Source organism: Podarcis melisellensis (assembly GCF_964234715.1).
Source record: "Podarcis melisellensis genome assembly, chromosome: 2".
NCBI classification, from domain to species: Eukaryota; Metazoa; Chordata; class Lepidosauria; order Squamata; family Lacertidae; genus Podarcis; species Podarcis melisellensis.
The window spans coordinates 114,031,804-114,050,419 of NC_138529.1; the positions used below are offsets into that span (position 1 = coordinate 114,031,804).

Genomic DNA, 18,616 nt, shown 5'->3' on the forward strand with positions numbered 1-18,616 from the left:
CAGTGTGCTGACCCGAAGGTGACTGTCCGTTGATGCCAAGCCACCACTGGATCATGTAGCACTAGCCAGCTCATGCCCAGTATTATCGGGGGTCCCGCCAGTGTGGCCACGTGAAAAGCAATGGTTTCGGTGTGCCTGGACACACTCATTCTCATGGGTGGGGTTTGATGTGTTACCTCCCCTCCTAGCAGCTCCCTGCCATCTATCGTGGTCACTTGGAGTGGGAAATCAAGTGGCAGCAGGTGGAGTTGGTGCTCTAGTGCAAACTCCTTACTAAAAAAGTTGCAGGAGCTGCCTGAGTCCAGCATTGCCTTCACCTTGACTGGGTGTCCATTTGGGAGTTCTAGCACCACCTCTATCGCTATAGAAACCTTGGGTGGGTCTGGTTGGGGCACTTCTGTTATCTGTTCACTTGGCTGCTGCGCCCCCCTGTGGGCAGTCAAGCGCTGGCGTTTCCCTGCACCTTTTCCTCTGCCCCCTCCCCTCTTCCAGCATAAAAGCTGTTTGACCCCGAGTCTCCTCCTCTGTTCCCTGCGCGGAACGCGTCTGCGCAAGTAAGGGGAAGGCAGGGGCATCCCAGCGCTCTCTCCACTAGTTTCGGGTGAAGGGTCTTGGAGCCCTGTCACCAATTCCTCCATCTCCCTCTCTTCTCTATGGGTGTTACGCTGAAATCCTTCCCCCCGGCTAGTCCCCTCTCCGGCATAGATCGGGAGCCCTGCCTCCATTTGACATATTTATCAGCAGTGATAAATATGACATTAATTGGTTACTGAACAACAGCTTCAATGCCGTCAACATGAGCTTTGTCTGAGGTTTCAGACATATACATTTTGTTCAAGAAAGATGCAGAAAATACTTTTCCTTTTTGATTCTGGGCACTTGACATCTTCCATCCTGCTACCATCATGACAGACATTTGGGGGTGAGATCCAGGGCCCCTCAGCAGCAGCAGCAACAACAACAGATGGAGCCCCCACAAACATTTGTCACATTTTGAAGTGGTTTTTTATTAAAAACAAACAAAAGGTTTTTCCTTAGGCTCTCATAGCCCTGAAATTAGCTCTTGAGAAAGAGAGGGTTGCCAAATAGCATGGCCCCCAAGAATGAAATCAAACACTTCCAAATTCTTTTTTGCACCCCCAGAGACAGGGCTCAGGAACCTTTTAAAGTCGAGGGCCAGATCACTGTCCTCAAACCTCGCCGCGGGATGGAGTATGCGTGCGCATTCTTTCGTTACTACACGATCCAAAGATTAAACCAAAAAATAATAAAGTTCTGAAGGTCCCAGTTCTGCACCGCAGCATATCTGTTCCGTTCTGAGAGACCCTCCCAGGGATCTGGGGTGTATGAAGCCTTGATTCCCTGTTTTTAACTCCGCTACCGAATACAGCGAGCGGTTCCTTCTGCAAGACGCGTGTTCTCCGCTCTCCTGTATTGGAGGGGAAGATGCTTTCGGAAGCAGAGTTAAAAACAGGTAAACAAGGCTTCATACACCCCAGAACCCTGGGAGGGTGTCTCAGAATGGAACCACTCGCTGCGGCGGCAGGAACAGTGAGCCAGTTGAGGGCCGGAGAGGGGCTGCCTTAAATGGCGGCTGTCGAGCATGGTCATGGCGGCTGGGCATGGTCGGCCAATTGGTACCAAAGAAGGATAGAACATTTTTTATGTATGCAACCACAGCAGCAAGGATTCTTTTGGCAAAGTATTGGAAGATGAAAGAACTACCCACTCTGGAAGAATGGCAGATAAAGGTGACTGAATTTATGGGACTGGCAGAGATGACCGGCAGAATCCGTGACCAGAGGAAAGAGACAGTGGAAGAGGACTGGAAAAAATTCAAAGTATATCTTAAAAACTGTTGTAAAATTGTGGACTGTTAAGATGTTAAGGGGTAAGAAACAGAGAATTACAGCTGTAAATAATAAATGTTAAGAAAATTTTAAGAGAATCTACAGAAAATTGACTGAAGGGTTGCTAAGGGAAAAATTTTTTAAACAAGAATGCAGTGAAAGGGAGGTATGGGGAAGTCATGTTTTATTGGTATTTGTTTTTTGTGTTGTGTTTTGTTTTTCTGTTTGTTGTGAAAATTAATAAAAATTATTTTTTTAAAAAAATAAAAACAGGTAAACAAGGCTTCATACACCCCAGAACCCTGGGAGGGTGTCTCAGAATGGAACCACTCGCTGCGGCGGCAGGAGCAGTGAGCCAGTTGAGGGCCGGAGAGGGGCTGCCTTAAATGGCGGCTGTCGAGCAACCATGCTGGCACAAACAAAGCCCAGGCCCTTTCCTGGAAAGAACTCTGCAACCAATCAGAGGGAAACAATGCTGCTGGCACCAATCAAAGGCTGGCCCCCTTCCTCTGCAGGGCGGGGGAGAAGCCAGAAGGGAGGGAGGAGGCGCCGCCATCAGGAAGAGAAAAAGAGAGAGAAAAATGGTGCAGCCCAAACTATATGAATCAGAAACATGATGCGATTTCTGGACCTTCTGTGGGCCGGATCCAGAACCCATTCGGGCCGGAACCAGCCCATGGTCCTTAGGTTGCTGACCTCTGTCCAGAGACTTCACAACCATCTTCACTTCCTAGGAACTCTGGGAACTGTAGTTCTGGGAGGAACCTCTCAGAGGTTTCTGAGCCTCCTCAGCAAACTACAATTCCCAGAAAAGCTGGACCAAGGCCTTTAGCCACAGCCCTGACCAAATAACGGAGCTCTCTCTTCTCTCCCTCTCCACCTCCCACATTCACAACAAATCAGTCTCCCACTCCTCAGTCCCTTTCACTAACCTCCCCTAGCCCTAATTCTTCCACATTCCTTTAAAACATTTCTGTGAACTAAGGAACACAAAAAACACCCTCACTGGTCACCTTCCACAGGTCAAAAGCCAATGCAGAAAATATTTAATAAAAACAGCTCTAAACAGGTACACAAGAGCACAGAAAATAGATGAGTTTCAAAAGCAATACCAAATGAACATTTAACACAGGGACCTTTCATTCAGCTGGAAAATGCTATCAGTAAAAAGGTCTTCAATGGGTTATGCAAAGTTCAAGTAATGAGCGCCTGGAATACTGATCTACAAGAGAAGGGCAGCCCATCATTTTGGCAGTGAAAGGCGGACCTGAAAACTAAACAGATTCAACACACACCTTGAGCATTCCAGATTCACACTCCCTCCTTGTTTATCTAGCAAAAAGTTGCCACTTATTTTGTACATTTAGTATATATGACCTTCATTACTTTTATACATACATATGTGTATACAAATTTAAGTACAAACACTAAAACATCATTCCATGCATTTACATCTGATTTCCCCCTTTATGAGTTTCTTGGTGTAAGTAGTGAACCCTGAGTGGAAAACTCCATACATTTCTATCATTTCCCTAGTGTGAATTTGCTAATGAATATTAAGGTCTCCACTCCCTCTGAAGTCCTTTCCACATTCAATACACTCAATACATTGTGTGTGAGTTAGCTGATGTCTTCTAAGGTGTCCACTTTGACTGAAGCTCTTAACACACTCCATACATTTAAATGGTTTCTCTTCCGTGTGAGTTCGTTGGTGTATTCTAAGGATTTCATATCGACTGAAGCACTTTCCACATTCAATACATTTAAATGGTTTCTCCCCCGTGTGAATTTGTTCATGTAGTTTAACTACTCCGGTATGACTGAAGCTCTTTCCACACTGCATACATTTAAATGGTTTCTCTCCCGTGTGAGTTCGTTGATGTCTTCTAAGTGTTTCACTACGACTGAAGCTATTTCCACATTCAATACATTTAAATGGTTTTCCCCTGTGTGAGTTTGTTGGTGTCTTCTAAGTGTTCCACTATGACTGAAGCTCTTTCCACATTCAATACATTTAAATGGTTTCTCCCCTGTGTGAATTGGTTCATGTACTTTAAGTGCTCCGTTATGAATGAAGCTCTTTCCACACTGCATACATTTAAATGGTTTCTCTCCCGTGTGAGTTCGTTGATGTATTCTAAGGTGTACATTTTGAATGAAGCTCTTTCCACATTCCATACATTGAAATGGTTTCTCCCCCGTGTGAGTTCGTTGGTGTCTTCTAAGTGATCCACTATCACTGAAACTCTTTCCACATTCAATACATTTAAATGGTTTCTCCCCAGTGTGAGTTCTTTGATGTATTCTAAGATCTCCACTTTGACTGAAGCACTTTCCACATTCAAAACATTTAAATGGTTTCTCCCCAGTGTGAGTTCTTTGATGTATTCTAAGATCTCCACTTTGACTGAAGCACTTTCCACATTCAATACATTTAAATGGTTTCTCCCCCGTGTGAATTTGTTCATGTAGTTTAAGTACTCCGTTCCGACAGAAGCTCTTTCCACACTGCATACATTTAAATGGTTTTTCTCCTGTGTGAGATCGTTGATGCCTTCTAAGTGCTCCACTTTGACTGAAGCACTTTCCACATTCAATACATTTAAATGGTTTCTCTCCTGTGTGAGTTCGTTGATGACTTCTAAATGCTCCACTTTCACTGAAGCTCTTTCCACATTCAATACATTTAAATGGTTTCTCCCCCATGTGAGTTCGTTGATGTCTTCTAAATGCTCCACTTTGACTGAAGCACTTTCCACATTCAATACACTTAAATGGTTTCTCTCCTGTGTGAGTTCGTTGATGTCTTCTAAATGCTCCACTTTCACTGAAGCACTTTCCACATTCAATACATTTAAATGGTTTCTCTGGTTTCTCCCCTGTGTGAGTTCGTTGATGTCTTCTAAGTGTTCCACTATGACTGAAGCTCTTTCCACATTCAATACATTTAAATGGTTTCGCCCCCGTGTGAATTTGTTCATGTACTTTAAGTGCTCCGTTATGAATGAAGCTCTTTCCACACTGAATACATTTAAATGGTTTCTCTCCCGTGTGAGTTCGTTGATGTATTCTAAGGTGTCCATTTTGAATGAAGCTCTTTCCACATTCAATACATTTAAATGGTTTCTCTGGTTTCTCCCCTGTGTGAGTTCGTTGGTGTCTTCTAAGTGCTTCATTTTGACTGTAGCTCTTTCCACATTCCATACATTGAAATGGTTTCTTCCCCGTGTGAGTTCGTTGGTGTATTCTCAGTGCATCATTTCGACTGAAGCTCTTTCCACATTCAATACATTTAAATGGTTTCTCGCCTGTGTGAGTTTGTTGTTGTATCCTCAATTTCTTTGTTCTTTCGCATAAATTCACAGGTGGCTCCATAGAATTCTGACTTTCATCTTCCTCACCTGTTTGGGAGTCTGGGAGGAAAGAGAATCCTGTTAGACTTTCAAGAAAGACAAAAAGGGAATTGAACACCTGTCAATCCCAGTCTGCACCTTCTCTCATTGTAACACCTTCATTCTGCACTATCCTCTCGAGGTTCCAAATTTTACGAAAGCTAATAATGGCAAGATAATGGCAAGAGCAATACATGATCACTCCATTCACACTTACTAAGGCATCTTCATTTTATAATACAGATCTATGCTGAAACTGGTTTATTAGACACATCTCTATTTTTCTTTCTCAAGTGAATGATCTCAGGCTAAAGTAACAGTATCTCCTTTGTGAAATAAATAAAACTTAAGTGCTACATGTAACTGTAAAAATATTGCAATATGCTGGAACCTAAGAAGAGCCTGCTGGATCAGGCAAAGGCCCACCTAGTCCAGCATCCTCTTCTCACAGAGTCCAACCAGATGCCTGTGGGAAACTGGCAAGCAGGATTGGAGCACAAGAGTCTTCTCTGCCTTCCTGTGCTTTCCAGAAACTAGTATTAAGAAGCGTTATTGCCTAGGACCACGAGGGCAGAGCAGAGACATCAGTCTTATCCTTTTTTTTCCAAATTATCCAAGTTGCTTTCCGTCACTGTCTCCTGTAGGATGGATTCCATAGGTGAACTATGCTTCTGTTTATTCATCTTTTGCAGCCCTTAAAGGCTGATAGATGTATTATGGTCTAAGCTTTTGTGGGCTGCAGTCTGACAAAGTGGACTCTTGACCAGGAAAGCTGGTGCCACTATAAACTTCTGAGTCTCTTTGTTGGCTTTTTGTACTTATTTTGAAATTTGCACCAAGGTTGTACCAAAGTATCTCCATGGAACCTTAGGGATGGACAAAATTACAGGGTGTCAGCTCCGTGAATCTCAAGCCTGTCATGCAACCACTGACAGAGCCTGAGAACGCAAGAGATGTGATTCAGTTGGAATGTGAAGCAGAGGAGGAGCAGCCAAGCTGCAGCAGGAGCAAAGAACAAAGAGCAGGAAGAGGGGGTGACGGGGGGTGGGGGCACAGACTGTTAGCTCCAGTTTCAGCTCTGACACAGAGACCCTGGAAATAGCCTGTCCAAAAAATCGTAGGCTCAAGAGAATCTGCGAGAAGAGGGGAAAAGAAAGCAAAAGTGGGGTGGGGGCTTCTTTGCTGGAGGACTCGGCAACTGCAAACTGGAATGAACACGCCGAAGACTGAGCTCCACAGTGATTTGTGAGTTTGAGCAATAAACCTGAGATAATTACTACTGGAGTTGTCTCGCGTCTGTGCGGGAGAACCAAGGGGCGCTAAAATTATTATCCCACTCACTCACTCTCACAAACAACCCGAGTCTGTAAGATTGGCAAGTTTACACAATTTGCTTACATAATGTATCATTCTGACCCTGTCTATAAAAAATAAGAGTAATAGAAACAATTTATGTACATTAATTATAAATGATTATGGGAAACATTTCCATTCCCCTTCACCCATTTTTCAGGATTGGTGTGCAACATCATTACCATCAATTATTCCTGCCATGGAAATAACACCTAAGATTTCAAAGCCTGGAGGAAGAAAATCTGCCCCCACTACTTTATGAAAAGGATTTAAGAAACAAAGAGCTGCTTTGGAGAAGGCCTCACCCCTTCCTTCTTCCTGTCAGGAACTTCCTTCCATTTGTCTCCTCTCCATCTTTTCCTCTTTCTCCCTCCACCATCCATCTATTCCTGTCCCCATCTCCTCTCCCCTGGAACTCACCAGATTTATCCAAGGGTCCTGGGAGGGAATGCTCAGAGGTTGTGGGGAGGGATGCGGGAGACAGCCTGACCAGGTCACCCATCCATCTTCCTCCTTCCATCCTGGCCAGGCTTGCAGGTTCAGTCTCAGCTAGGTTTGCAGGTTCAGCTTCCTGAGGAGCGCAGAATCCAGAGCAAGTTGCAGCTTCCTGGGAGGGAGGGAAGAAGAAGAAGCCAAGGGAGTCTGAGAGCCCCTGCAGGGATTCTCCTGCCCAAGACATTCCGCTGCCCCTGGAGAAGCCCCAACTGGACACCCACTTCCCAAGATCCTCCACCCATTTTCGATCACCTTTGGCAATTCCTTTCACCTGCCTGTCCCACCTTCCTTCCTAAGGCTGGCATGGTATGCACATTAGTGGCCTGAGAGTAGATCCCTTGGAAGTTAAGAGTTAATCTGCAATGGACTGCTCTGAATACATGGGTGGCCCTTTCATGGAGAAGAAGGAAGCCCCTTGCTTGCATCTGGACCCCCTGGGAGAGGCGGAGGATCCGCCCACTGCTCCCTCTGCCCTCGCTGCCTCCTCCGATGTCCTCCTGCCCTGCAAAAACGCTTTGCTCTTGTTTCTCAGGGGAGAGAGGCAAAAAGAGCCTTCAAACCCATCCATTTCCTCCTCTGCTCCCCCTCCTGTCCTTTTGGGAAACAGGAACTTCGGTCAGGAGTAAACAACTTAGATGGCAAGTTTGCAAGATAAGCACTTTAAAGCACTGCTTGTTCCTACTATGTGTGAGTCTCTGTGTGTTTGGACCTAGAGGACAACATACATGTTTACACCACATGATTCCGAAATTCTTTAAAACCGAAGGCCATTTCTACAAAATGGAAGACTTCCGAAGGCCGCCTTTTACAGGGAAATTTTTGACAGTTTTTATTTTGTTGGAAGCTACCCAGATGGGCAGAGGCAACCCAGTCAGATAGGGAGGATGCAAGTAATAATAATAATAACAATAATAATAATAATAATAGTAGCTTCCTAAGCCTGTCCTGGGACGCGGGTGGCGCTGTGGGTTAAACCACACAGCCTAGGACTTGCCAATAAGAAGGTTGGCGGTTCGAATCCCCGCGACTGGGTGAGGTGAGCTCCCGTTGCTCGGTCCCTGCTCCTGCTAACGTAACAGTTCAAAAGCACGTCAAAGTGCAAGTAGATAAATAGGTACTGCTCCGGCGGGAAGGTAAACAGCGTTCCCGTGCGCTGCTATGGTTTGCCAGAGTCGGTGACAACTAGACCTAATGGTCAGGGGTCCTTTACCTTTTTAAGCCTGTCCTGCTAGGCATGCTGATCAGAGACTCTGTCCAAACAACCCCTTTGAATGCAACAGGACTTCCTATTTTTACTGCTATCAGTGGAATCAGTCAAACCACGAAGCCACTGATCAGCCAGTCAAACCACGAAGCCACTGATCAGCCAGAGTTTCCTGTTTTCACCAAGCACAGTTTGAAGTTAGCTTAATATCCCAGCTTGTTCCAGCTGTAGTTTCCTGGTTTGGGCAAAATGGAAAGTTTGTTAGTTGTGGCTCATAAGAGAGTGCCTGGTTTCATCACAGTTCACCCTCAGGGCCGGCCAAATCATGAGGTAGGGTGGGACAATTAGGTCAGGAGGCAGATGCAGGGAGAGATGGGAAGAGCACGTTCCCAGCTCCCCTGTTTGTTAGCCTTGCTGCCAGTGCAGGACCACAGCTGGTAAATTTGTACAACTATTTAATGCGATTACACATGGGATTGCTGAGGCTGCAAGACGTGCCAAGATTTTTACCTCAGTGGGGACCAAAGAGCATTTTGGAAATGGAGGCAATTTAGAGGAGGAAAACGGGGGTTGGTGGAAGGTCACCTCTTCTGACACAGCTTCTGCTCTGATAAAACTCAGAGTCACCTGCAGCTTTTTAGGTAAAGTAAGAATAGCAGGAGATATGATCGCAAACCTGCCATGTAAGGTTTGGTCTAGCAAACCTTTTTAAAGTGGATTAGAGAGAAAGTGCAGGGAGGAGGAATATTCACCACCAAAGCTAAGCAGAACCTCCATGTCTAGAGGCACTGGACCTGTGACCTCCAGGTGCTGGAAACCCAGGTGAGAGGAATAATAGAATCAGAGTTGGAAGAGACCACAAGGGCCATCGAGTCCAACCCCCTGCCAAGCAGGAAACACCATCAGAGCACTTGTGACATACGGTTGTCAAGCCTCTGCTTAAAGACCTCCAAAGGAGGAGACTCCACCACACTCCTTGGCAGCAAATTCCACTGTCGAACAGCTCTTACTGTCAGGAAGTTCTTCCTAATGTTTAGGTGGAATCTTCTTTCCTGCAGTTTGGATCCATTGCTCCGTGTCTGCTTCTCTGGAGCAGCAGAAAACAACCTTTCTCCCTCCTCTATGCGACATCCTTTTATATATTTGAACATGGCTATCATATCACCCCTTAACCTCCTCTTCTCCAGGCTAAACATGCCCAGCTCCCTTAGCCGTTCCTCATAAGGCATCGTTTCCAGGCCTTTGACCATTTTGGTTGCCCTCCTCTGGACACGTTCCAGTTTGTCAGTGTCCTTCTTGAACTGTGGCGCCCAGAACTGGACACAGTACTCCAGGTGAGGTCTGACCAGAGCAGAATACAGTGGCACTATTACTTCCCTTGATCTAGATGCTATACTCCTATTGATGCAGCCCAGAATTGCATTGGCTTTTTTAGATGCCGCGTCACACTGTTGGCTCATGTCAAGTTTGTGGTCAACCAAGACTCCTAGATCCTTTTCACATGTACTGCTCTCAAGCCAGGTGTCACCCATCTTGTATTTGTGCCTCTCATTTTTTTGGCCCAAGTGCAATACTTTACATTTCTCCCTGTTAAAATTCATCTTGTTTGTTTGGGCCCAGTTCTCTAATCTGTCAAGGTCGTTTTGAAGTGTGATCCTGTCCTCTGGGGTGTTAGCCACCCCTCCCAGTTTGGTGTCATCTGCAAATTTGATCAGGATGCCCTTGAGTCCATCATCCAAGTCGTTGATAAAGATGTTGAATAAGCCTGGGCCCAAGACAGAACCCTGTGGCACCCCACTAGTCACTCTTCTCCAGGATGAAGAGGAACCATTGATGAGCACCCTTTGGGTTCGGTCAGTCAGCCGGTTACAAATCCACTGAGTGGTAGCAAAGTCAAGACCACATTTTACCAGCTTCTTTACAAGAAGGAGGGCACTTACCTTTCCCAGAAGCCCCTCAGTGTCTGGAAGCAGGGTCTGGTCTGCTCCCCCTACTCTCCCACTTGGCCACCGACTGGCATCTGCAGCTCCCCTGAAGGAGAGGACACTATTCCCAGATTGGGGAGGACTGGGAGCCTGTGGGGTTTCCCACCCTGAACGAGGGGGCTGCATCGTCTTCAGGAAATCCTGCTTCTGGGCATCCCAGTGCTGCTGCGGCTGCCCCTCCTCTGGCTCCTGCTTAATCTGACATAAATCTGCCCGAGGCAGAAGATCCCTGATGGCCCCAACTTGGCCGGCAGGAGGTTTCTTTCCTTTGCACTCCAGTCTCTCCCTTTGAATGGGTCTCCTGGGTCTCTGCTCTTCCATTTTTACACCACCCTGCTGGAAAAGAATTAGACACAAAGTAAAATACAACACAAGAATAAAAACAAAAGCACATTTTTTAACCATTAGCCAGTTTTTGAAATATATTATTACTCTTTCTATTTCTGATGTTCAGGCTGTGAATGACAATCATTATGTCACCCAAATGACTCCACCCAGGGAGGAGGGGAAGTTATTCAAAGACTGGGGGAAACATCAAGGTTTATGGAAGTACAAATAATATTGGGGGGGGGGGGGACCAAGGCAGAGGGAGGGAAATCCAAAAACAACCCAGTGAGAGGACTGAGCATGTTCAGTGGACAGGGAATGCTGATCCTGGCTGCAACTTCTAGCATGTTGAAAAGGCAGCAACAGATCTTCGTATATGATTAAGGCTGCGACAGACCCACCTAACACTTAAAGTACATGACTGCAGTTTGTTAGGGGTGTTGAGAACTCTAGCAATAAACTACAGGTCCCGTGGTTCTCTGGGGGAAGCCACATGCTTTAAATGTATGGTATCTGCACAGTCTAAGAAACAAACAGACAAAAGGAACATTGGCCAACAAAATCAAACAACCCACTCCAAAATATTTTATATTTGATGGTCACAAACTCTCTTTACTGAAGATATTCTAACTTGCAGTCCATTGGCTGCATATGGCTTGCCAAGCCTCAGGGTGTGTCCTGCTAGTCCCTGCCGTTTCCATCTCCTGATCTGATCATAGGATGAAGATCTCTGTCTGTCCTGGAGAGAAAGATGCCTAAGGGGCCCTTAGAGAGATCTTTTCAACTCCAATTTCAGCACAAACCAGCACAGTGCTGAAATGGGGCAAAAGGAAAATAAATGATCCCTCTGGCTGCTCTTTAAAGAGGATTTCTAAAGAACAATCAGAAGGGACTTTTTTTCACAGATCTCATTGCTAATTCAGCAGGGTCTTCTTGTGCTCTTATTTTTCCTCCCCCCAAGACTGGGGTTGGAAGGTCTAAACATACTGATTGTGTTTGCAAGACTTGTATGTATGCTAGATGGCATGTCTGGTGAGTGTGTGCAGCACCTCTGGTGAGTGTGTGCATGTGGCTTTATGGTCTGCATATCTTTTCTGTGTGCGCATGAATGTGCATACATTGGCCTCAAAGCTCACTGGAATGTGGCCTCCAGAATTAATGCAGCTTTAAGCCCATAAATGTTTCGTTCCTCCTGTTCTATCGGAAAGAACAATCAAATCTAAGACTATCAGGAGGAGAGAACTCCTGGATCTACAGAGTTAATGTTCTCAACATCCTATAGACACAAACTGCAATGAGATTTCTCTCTAATTACTAATTAGATTTTCCCCCCTTAAAAATATGAAGCAGATAACAGATTTGGGTGGCAAGAGAAGAAAAAAGGTTATAAATTGTTTGAAAACCATATCTTCCGGAAATCGTTAATTGAAGTATGGGACAGATATAAAAATCTATTAGAAATGGGGGTTCCACATTGGTTATCCCCATTAGAGGTTATGGGAGTCAAGAAAATTAATATGAGGAGTAATTGGATTACTTACGGAGATCTAGTGGTAAAAGAAGGAGAGAAATGGAGATTGAAGCCATACGAGCAAGTAAAAGAACATGTATTTGATTGGCTGCACTACTACCAGATAAATGATATGTTTAAAAAGGATGTGAAAGAAAAAGGGTATAAAGAAAAGGATTCGAAATTTCAAACGGAAACTGTTAACAATGATTGTAAGATAATCTCAAAAATGTATAAAATATTATTGGAATGGCACACGATGGATGAGGAAGTTAAATCTGTAATGATTCACTGGGCCAGAGATTTAGGGTATAGTATTGATATGGAAGACTGGCAAAAAATATGGAATGAAAATCTGAAGTTTACAGCATGTACTATGTTAAAAGAAAATGTTATGAAAATGGTATACAGATGGTATATAACACCAGTTAAATTGGCAAAAATGTATAAAACCTGTAACAAATGTTGGAAATGTAAAGAGAAAGAGGGTACTTTTATTCATATGTGGTGGGAGTGTAAGAAAGTGAAGGGGTTCTGGGAAATGATATATAATGAGTTAAAGAAAATGCTGAAATATAGCTTTGTAAAGAAACCAGAAACCTTCCTACTGGGAATAACTAGAAATGAAATAAATAAGAGGGACTGTAAACTCTTTCAGTACGCAATAACAGCAGCGAGAACATTGATGGGGAACAAGAAGAATTACCGACTTTGGAAGAATGGAGAAAAATACTAACAGATTACGCAGAACTAGATAAATTAACTGGAAAAATCAGACTTCAAAGAGACCACAAGTTCCTAGAGGACTGGGGAAAATTCAGAGAATATTTGAAGAGTGTATGTGAGGAACAAACAACGCTAGTGTGTTTTAAAGAAGCTTTGTGAAAAAAATAAGGAATATTGCAAGAATGTAAACGAGGATAGAAAGATTTTACTTGAAGGCGATACTATAATTAAGGAATGTGAAGGTAGAAATTTAATTACGGATGATTGTCAGAGGAGCTGAGGGAGGTTCAAAAAGTCAAAATATGTGATTTTGAAAATTGTATGATTGGAGATATTGTGAAAATTTTAATAAAATTTATTATAAAAAAAATAGAAATATGAAGCAGTATAGAAATGAAATGAGTAATAATCTGAAGAAGTATTTGAAGAAGTGTGCATGCACACGAAAGCTTATACTAAGAACTAACTTAGTTGGTCTTTGAGGTGCTACTGGAAGGAATTTTCTTTGTTTTGACACGGCTACCTATCTGTAACTGGAAATCTGAACATGAATAGCTAATTTCAATTTCGCCTTCCTCAGTCTTTTACAATACTGTCTTCAACGTTTTTATTATCATTAATTCATTTCCATATGCCACACATCTTAAGAATCCTCCTTTCTTCTGCATTCTCTAAACTGTCACCCACTTCAACCCTCAGCCTTCATCTGAAAACTCTGCAGCCTTACTGAGGAAGGTGGAAATAAAACAATTAATGAAGCAGGCTTAAGCCTGTCTCACTGATTTACACGCAGACACAAGAGGTCACTAGCTTTGACAGCTTCGGAAAAGATCAGGTGCCTTCTCCGCGAAATAGATCTATTAGCTGTTTTATTAGCCGTGACAGATCAACAGAGCCTCCATGTGTAGGCACAGTGTACCTTGATTTGGGGAAGACAAAAGAAGTCATTTCCTTGCTAAATGAATCTGATGGACATCATTACTACAAGAGAAAAGAGAGCTTTCAAAGGCGATCAGACCAATTCACAAATGAGGGTGATAGGTTTATCAATGGCACTGGCAGAGGAAGGGGGGGGCAGAAGTAGTGGCCTGCAAAGGGTGTCAGGGGGCTGCAGAGTGAGAGGGGCCCTCCTGCTGCACTTTCCCCCCTGCCTCGCCTTCCCTCTAGTCAGTGGGGAGGACCGTCGAAATGGGCTGGGCTCCCTGCTGAGGGACAGGGAGAGGGGCGGCAAAAGCCCCAGCTACGCCGCTGATCCGTGAGCGACTATATGCATCGTCCATCGGGAAGCAGCAGCTGCCTTGGACCCCTCATTCTGCCCCTTGAGCTCAGGACTGAAGGGAGCAGCTCCCCAGGGTCTCCGGCAGGGTCCGTGCCAGCCTGAGCCAGAGATGTTTGCCCCTGTGCCCTCCTGCAGATGCCCTGCCCCTCCGCTGCGCCCCTTCCCCTTCCTGCCCGGTTGGGGGGGGGCGCCCTGCAGCCTCTGATTCCACTCGGGGCCTGATCCTGCCAGGCCCACCTGCTCTCCTCCTCCCGCCTCCTGCACCTCGGACTCCTCGCTCCGTCCCTGCAGCGGAATCCGGCTCCTCTCCGGGGAAACTCGCCAGGCCACGGGCCGCTGCTCCTCCGCTCTCCTCGGCGGGGGACAGGAAAGTGCAGCCGCTCCCGAGTCCCCCTGGCTGGCCCCGTTTCCTGCCTCTCTGGGCATCGGAGCTCGCTGGCTGTGGGTTGGGCCCTGGGAGGCTGCGAGGCTGGATGCGCCCCCTTGCGCTGTCCCTCAAAATTTATTGTATCATTGGAATCTACCTGGCATCTTATATGCTATCCAGAATGTTGCACAAATAAGTCTCCTTGTGATCCGATGTGCAGTCACTGGTTTCCTTATCAGCAAATATTTCCAGAAAGCTGGGACGATGCCACCCTGCAGCCTTAGCTGTCAATTTTCAGATTTGAAAATAAGGGATCAGCAGCCTCACCTGCTCCGGGGACAGTCTACTCTACAGGATACCTAACAATCCGGGATAGCAGCGGAAAATGGCACTGGAATAAGGGAATTTCCGGTAAAAAAGGGAAGGTTGACAGCTATGCCTGCAGCCCGAATGGGTAGCTGGAGGAGGCAGTCCAGTTCCCAGCTCTGCTGGTTGGGATCCTGCAATCACTTAGCTCCAGCAACCGACCCAATCTGATGAAAATAGGGACATCCCATTCCATAACTATAATTTTACTATTTATACACCGCACATCTTATTACGTTGCCCCAGCCACTCTGGGAAGTTTCCAACATGTATAAAAACATAATAAAACATTAAACATTAAAAAAACTTTCATTTTTTAAAAAATAATTTTTATTAATTTTTCAACACGAATATACAATCTTATCCTAATTTTCTCAAATTTAACTCTGTTTAGACTTCCTTCCTAAAAAACTTTCCTATACAGGATTGCCTTCAGAGGGCCCGTGGGTTGGATAACTCCATTCCCTCCAGCATTTCTTCAATGAAAATAGGGAGACCCTAAGGAAAAGCGAGACATTCTGGGATCAAATCAGAAACCAGGACGGCTTCTCTAAATCAGGGACATCCCTGGAAAATACTGGCACTTGGAGGGTTTGTCTTTCCCTGCTTTTTCATTCGCTGCCTCTGGTCTCCTGCATCCATTTAGCAGAGGAGGGGAGCAGTTTTGGCCTTCATACTTCTCCGCCCCCCACCCCCAATATAACCAAAAGCACAATATAACCAAAAACACACACACCATTTGGGAGTGAGGAACAAAAAATAATAATCGTTTTATTATTTTATTACTTATTTTTTGCAGTTCAATCTACTGTATCTATAAATTTTATTGTTTATAGCCAATGGCCACCACTATACAAGCACAAATCATGCAGCTGCAAAACAAAAGGCATTGCATGCACCAGACCAGGATAAATCTATAGCGTCCAAAATTTATTTTCACATTTGTTTCAATGGGAAGGATATAGGGCAGCATAGTCCAGGTGGTGAGCTCCAGATTACAGCTTCCATCATCCTTGACTGTCATCCCTGCTGGCTGAAACTGATGGGAACTGGACACCAACATCTGGGGACACCTCAATGGCTATGCTCTGATATACAGTGTTGTGTATTGAGTCAAAGGATTTTATATCTGTATTATTATTGTCTGTATTTGCATTAGGGTAAAGTAACTGCCTTTTGGTTCCAGAGGGTACAGCTACTATTGGTTCATTTAAGCTGCTGTATTTGGATCCTCTGTCTTATTGGTTTCCTCCAAAAGGCAGGACTGTGATTGCCTGATATTGTTCCCTCCAAAATGTATCCTTTCTAGCTAGTTCCCTGTCCCTATAAACGTAGCTCTTCCCTCCTCAGGTCTCAGTCTTGTTTGCTTTAATAAAGAAGTGTTACTAGAGAACTGACTCTGGCATGTTATGTCAAGAGAGCTGAATCACAAACCGCACGTCACAACATACAGAATCTACAAAAGATTAAGGCACTGATCCAGAAGACAATGAACTGTGAATAGCAAGTGTAGCTAGGAGGAGAATGCATTGGCAGCAGGGTTTGGAAGCTGTTCCCTGACACAAATCCCCTTATTTCCTCCTCTGGAGATCTGAGGTCTACAAAGCAATGGGTTGTTTTATTCAGAATAAGCTCACTGACATCAATGGAGCTATCATCATAATCATCTCTATGGGTGCCGCTAAGTGCCCTCTGTCTTTGAGCTTTTTGCTCTCCTAGTTTTAAGGCTCGCTGGTTTCTCTAAGTCTGGGGAAAGTGCTAAGGATGATGGTTTAATTTCCATAAATGAGAATGTTTTAAGATGGAGTTTCCTTTGACAGTAGCCCTCATGTGTGTTAGTCACATGAGGGAGGCATTCCATTCTGTTGAGACTGTTATTCCAGTAACTGTTGTTTTTAACTGCTTTTCTGTTCTTTTCTCTCTCTGTGCATGAGGGAGAAGTGCTGCTGAGAGAGATGTCTCAGGATACTATCGTGTGTCAGTGTGATCTGTCTGAAGTGAAACAGTGGAAGATCACGAAATGCTGATCAAAATTACTGCTCAAAAGTTCAAAAACAGAATTACTGCTGAGGTGAAAGTAAAAACCTTTTGTAAGAAACTGTAAGACAATTCAAGTGAGAACATGCCTGTGTTTGAATAAGCATGAGATTGTAAATATATTTTTCTCAGTTATATGTTTATGAAAGTAAGGTTCTTTTGAATACCAAGAGTCTGGACATTGTAGTCTGTAAAAAGGAACTATCACATAGAACAGCTATTTTGCTTCTTAGCTATAAGCTACTCTGTTACTTTGGATATCATCAAAATTCACACACAGACTGACTATAATGTTGCATACAGTATAAGGTTGGGGAGTTGAGAAGTGGGGATAGAGGGGGGAGGGGGAAGTAAACTTTCATTATTTTACAGAGTGCATATCCAAAGTTTTTGTGTCGGTGACACATGCATAGGTTCTCCTATTCATTCATTTTCATTGGCAGTGAGAAAGATCGGTCCCCCAGGGCATAGTTGGTTGCCTTCAGTTGACTGCAGTGAAGGGAGAACCAATTGGAGGAACAGATTGTTGCAATTCTTGGAAAGGGATGGAAAAGAGCACGGCTACATCGCGGTTTGGTCTTTCAAGTACTTGTTGTTAAATACAGTGGTACCTCTGGTTACGTACTTAATTTGTTCCAGAGGTCCGTTCTTAACCTGAAGCACCACTTTGGCTAATGGAGCCTCCCGCTGCTACTGTGCCACCACCACACGATTTCTGTTCTTAACCCGAGGTACTATTTCTGGGTTAGCGGAGTCTGTAACCTGAAGCGTATGTAACCTGAAGCGTATGTAACCTGAAGCGTATGTACAACTGTACTCTGTGAGTTGAGTGAGGCTGAGAGACTCCAGAGAAGTGTGACTAGCCCAAGGTCACCCAGCAGCTGCATGTGGAGGAGCGGGGACACGAACCACATTACAAGACTACCACTCTTAACCACTACACCACACTGGCTGGAAAAAGGGGAAGTTCTTTTCTTTGCATTAAGTTGCGAAAAATAAAGCAATAAATTTTAAAAACAACACTTCTTTCAATGCTTTCTTTTTAAAGCAAAAAAAGATGTAGTGCCATAGTTTGAACAGTTTTGCCTTGTATGGGAAGGATATATCTGAGATACAAATGCACACACAACTCTCTCCCCTCCATCCAGGCGAGGAGGAGGCATTGTCAGGAGTTTAAAGGCACATCCCGGCTGGCTAAGGTGCGAAGCAGAGCCATGGAAGGGGGTGGGGTGGATTCTGAGGACCACAGACCACATGTGCAATTGGCTCCCAGTACGTTTCCGAGCACAATTCAATGTGTTGGCGCTGACCTTTAGAAAGGCCTCGGTCCAGTATACCTGAAGGAGCATCTCCACCCCCATTGTTCTGCCCAAACACTGAGGTCCACGCTGAGGGCATTCTGGTGATTCCCTCCGTGTGAGAAGCCAAGTTACAGGGAACCAGGCAGAGGGCCTTCTCGGTAGTGGCACCCGCTCTGTGGAATACCCTCCCACCAGATGTCAAAGAGAAAAACAACTAACAGACTTTTAGAAGACATCTGAAGGCAGCCCTGTTTAGGATGCTTTTAATGTTTAACAGACTATTGTATTTTAATATTCTGTTGGAAGCTGCCTAGAGTGGCTGGGGAAACCCAGCCAGATGGGCGGGGTATAAATAATAAATTATTATTATAAATTATTAAGTGCAAATCAGGTAACTGTAAAGAGAACTGTTTCAACCCAACTG

At 44.6% G+C, this 18,616-nt stretch overlaps 2 protein-coding genes across 2 annotated transcripts in view; both read right to left on the reverse strand.

Annotated features, from left to right (window-relative positions):
• LOC309364439 (uncharacterized protein) overlaps positions 1-14,511 on the reverse strand; it is a 51,339-nt gene extending 36,828 nt beyond the window's left edge. The window contains exons 1-3 of the mRNA XM_081901730.1: positions 14,386-14,511; positions 10,235-10,615; positions 7,016-7,202 (exon numbers count right to left, since the gene is read on the reverse strand). Of these exons, the coding sequence (XP_081757856.1) occupies positions 7,016-7,202; positions 10,235-10,600 (553 nt within the window). The 5' untranslated portion in view covers positions 10,601-10,615; positions 14,386-14,511. The remainder of the gene's footprint in view (positions 1-7,015; positions 7,203-10,234; positions 10,616-14,385) is intronic.
• LOC309365124 (EPM2A-interacting protein 1-like) overlaps positions 1-18,616 on the reverse strand; it is a 39,899-nt gene that overhangs the window by 9,053 nt on the left and 12,230 nt on the right. The window lies entirely within an intron of this gene.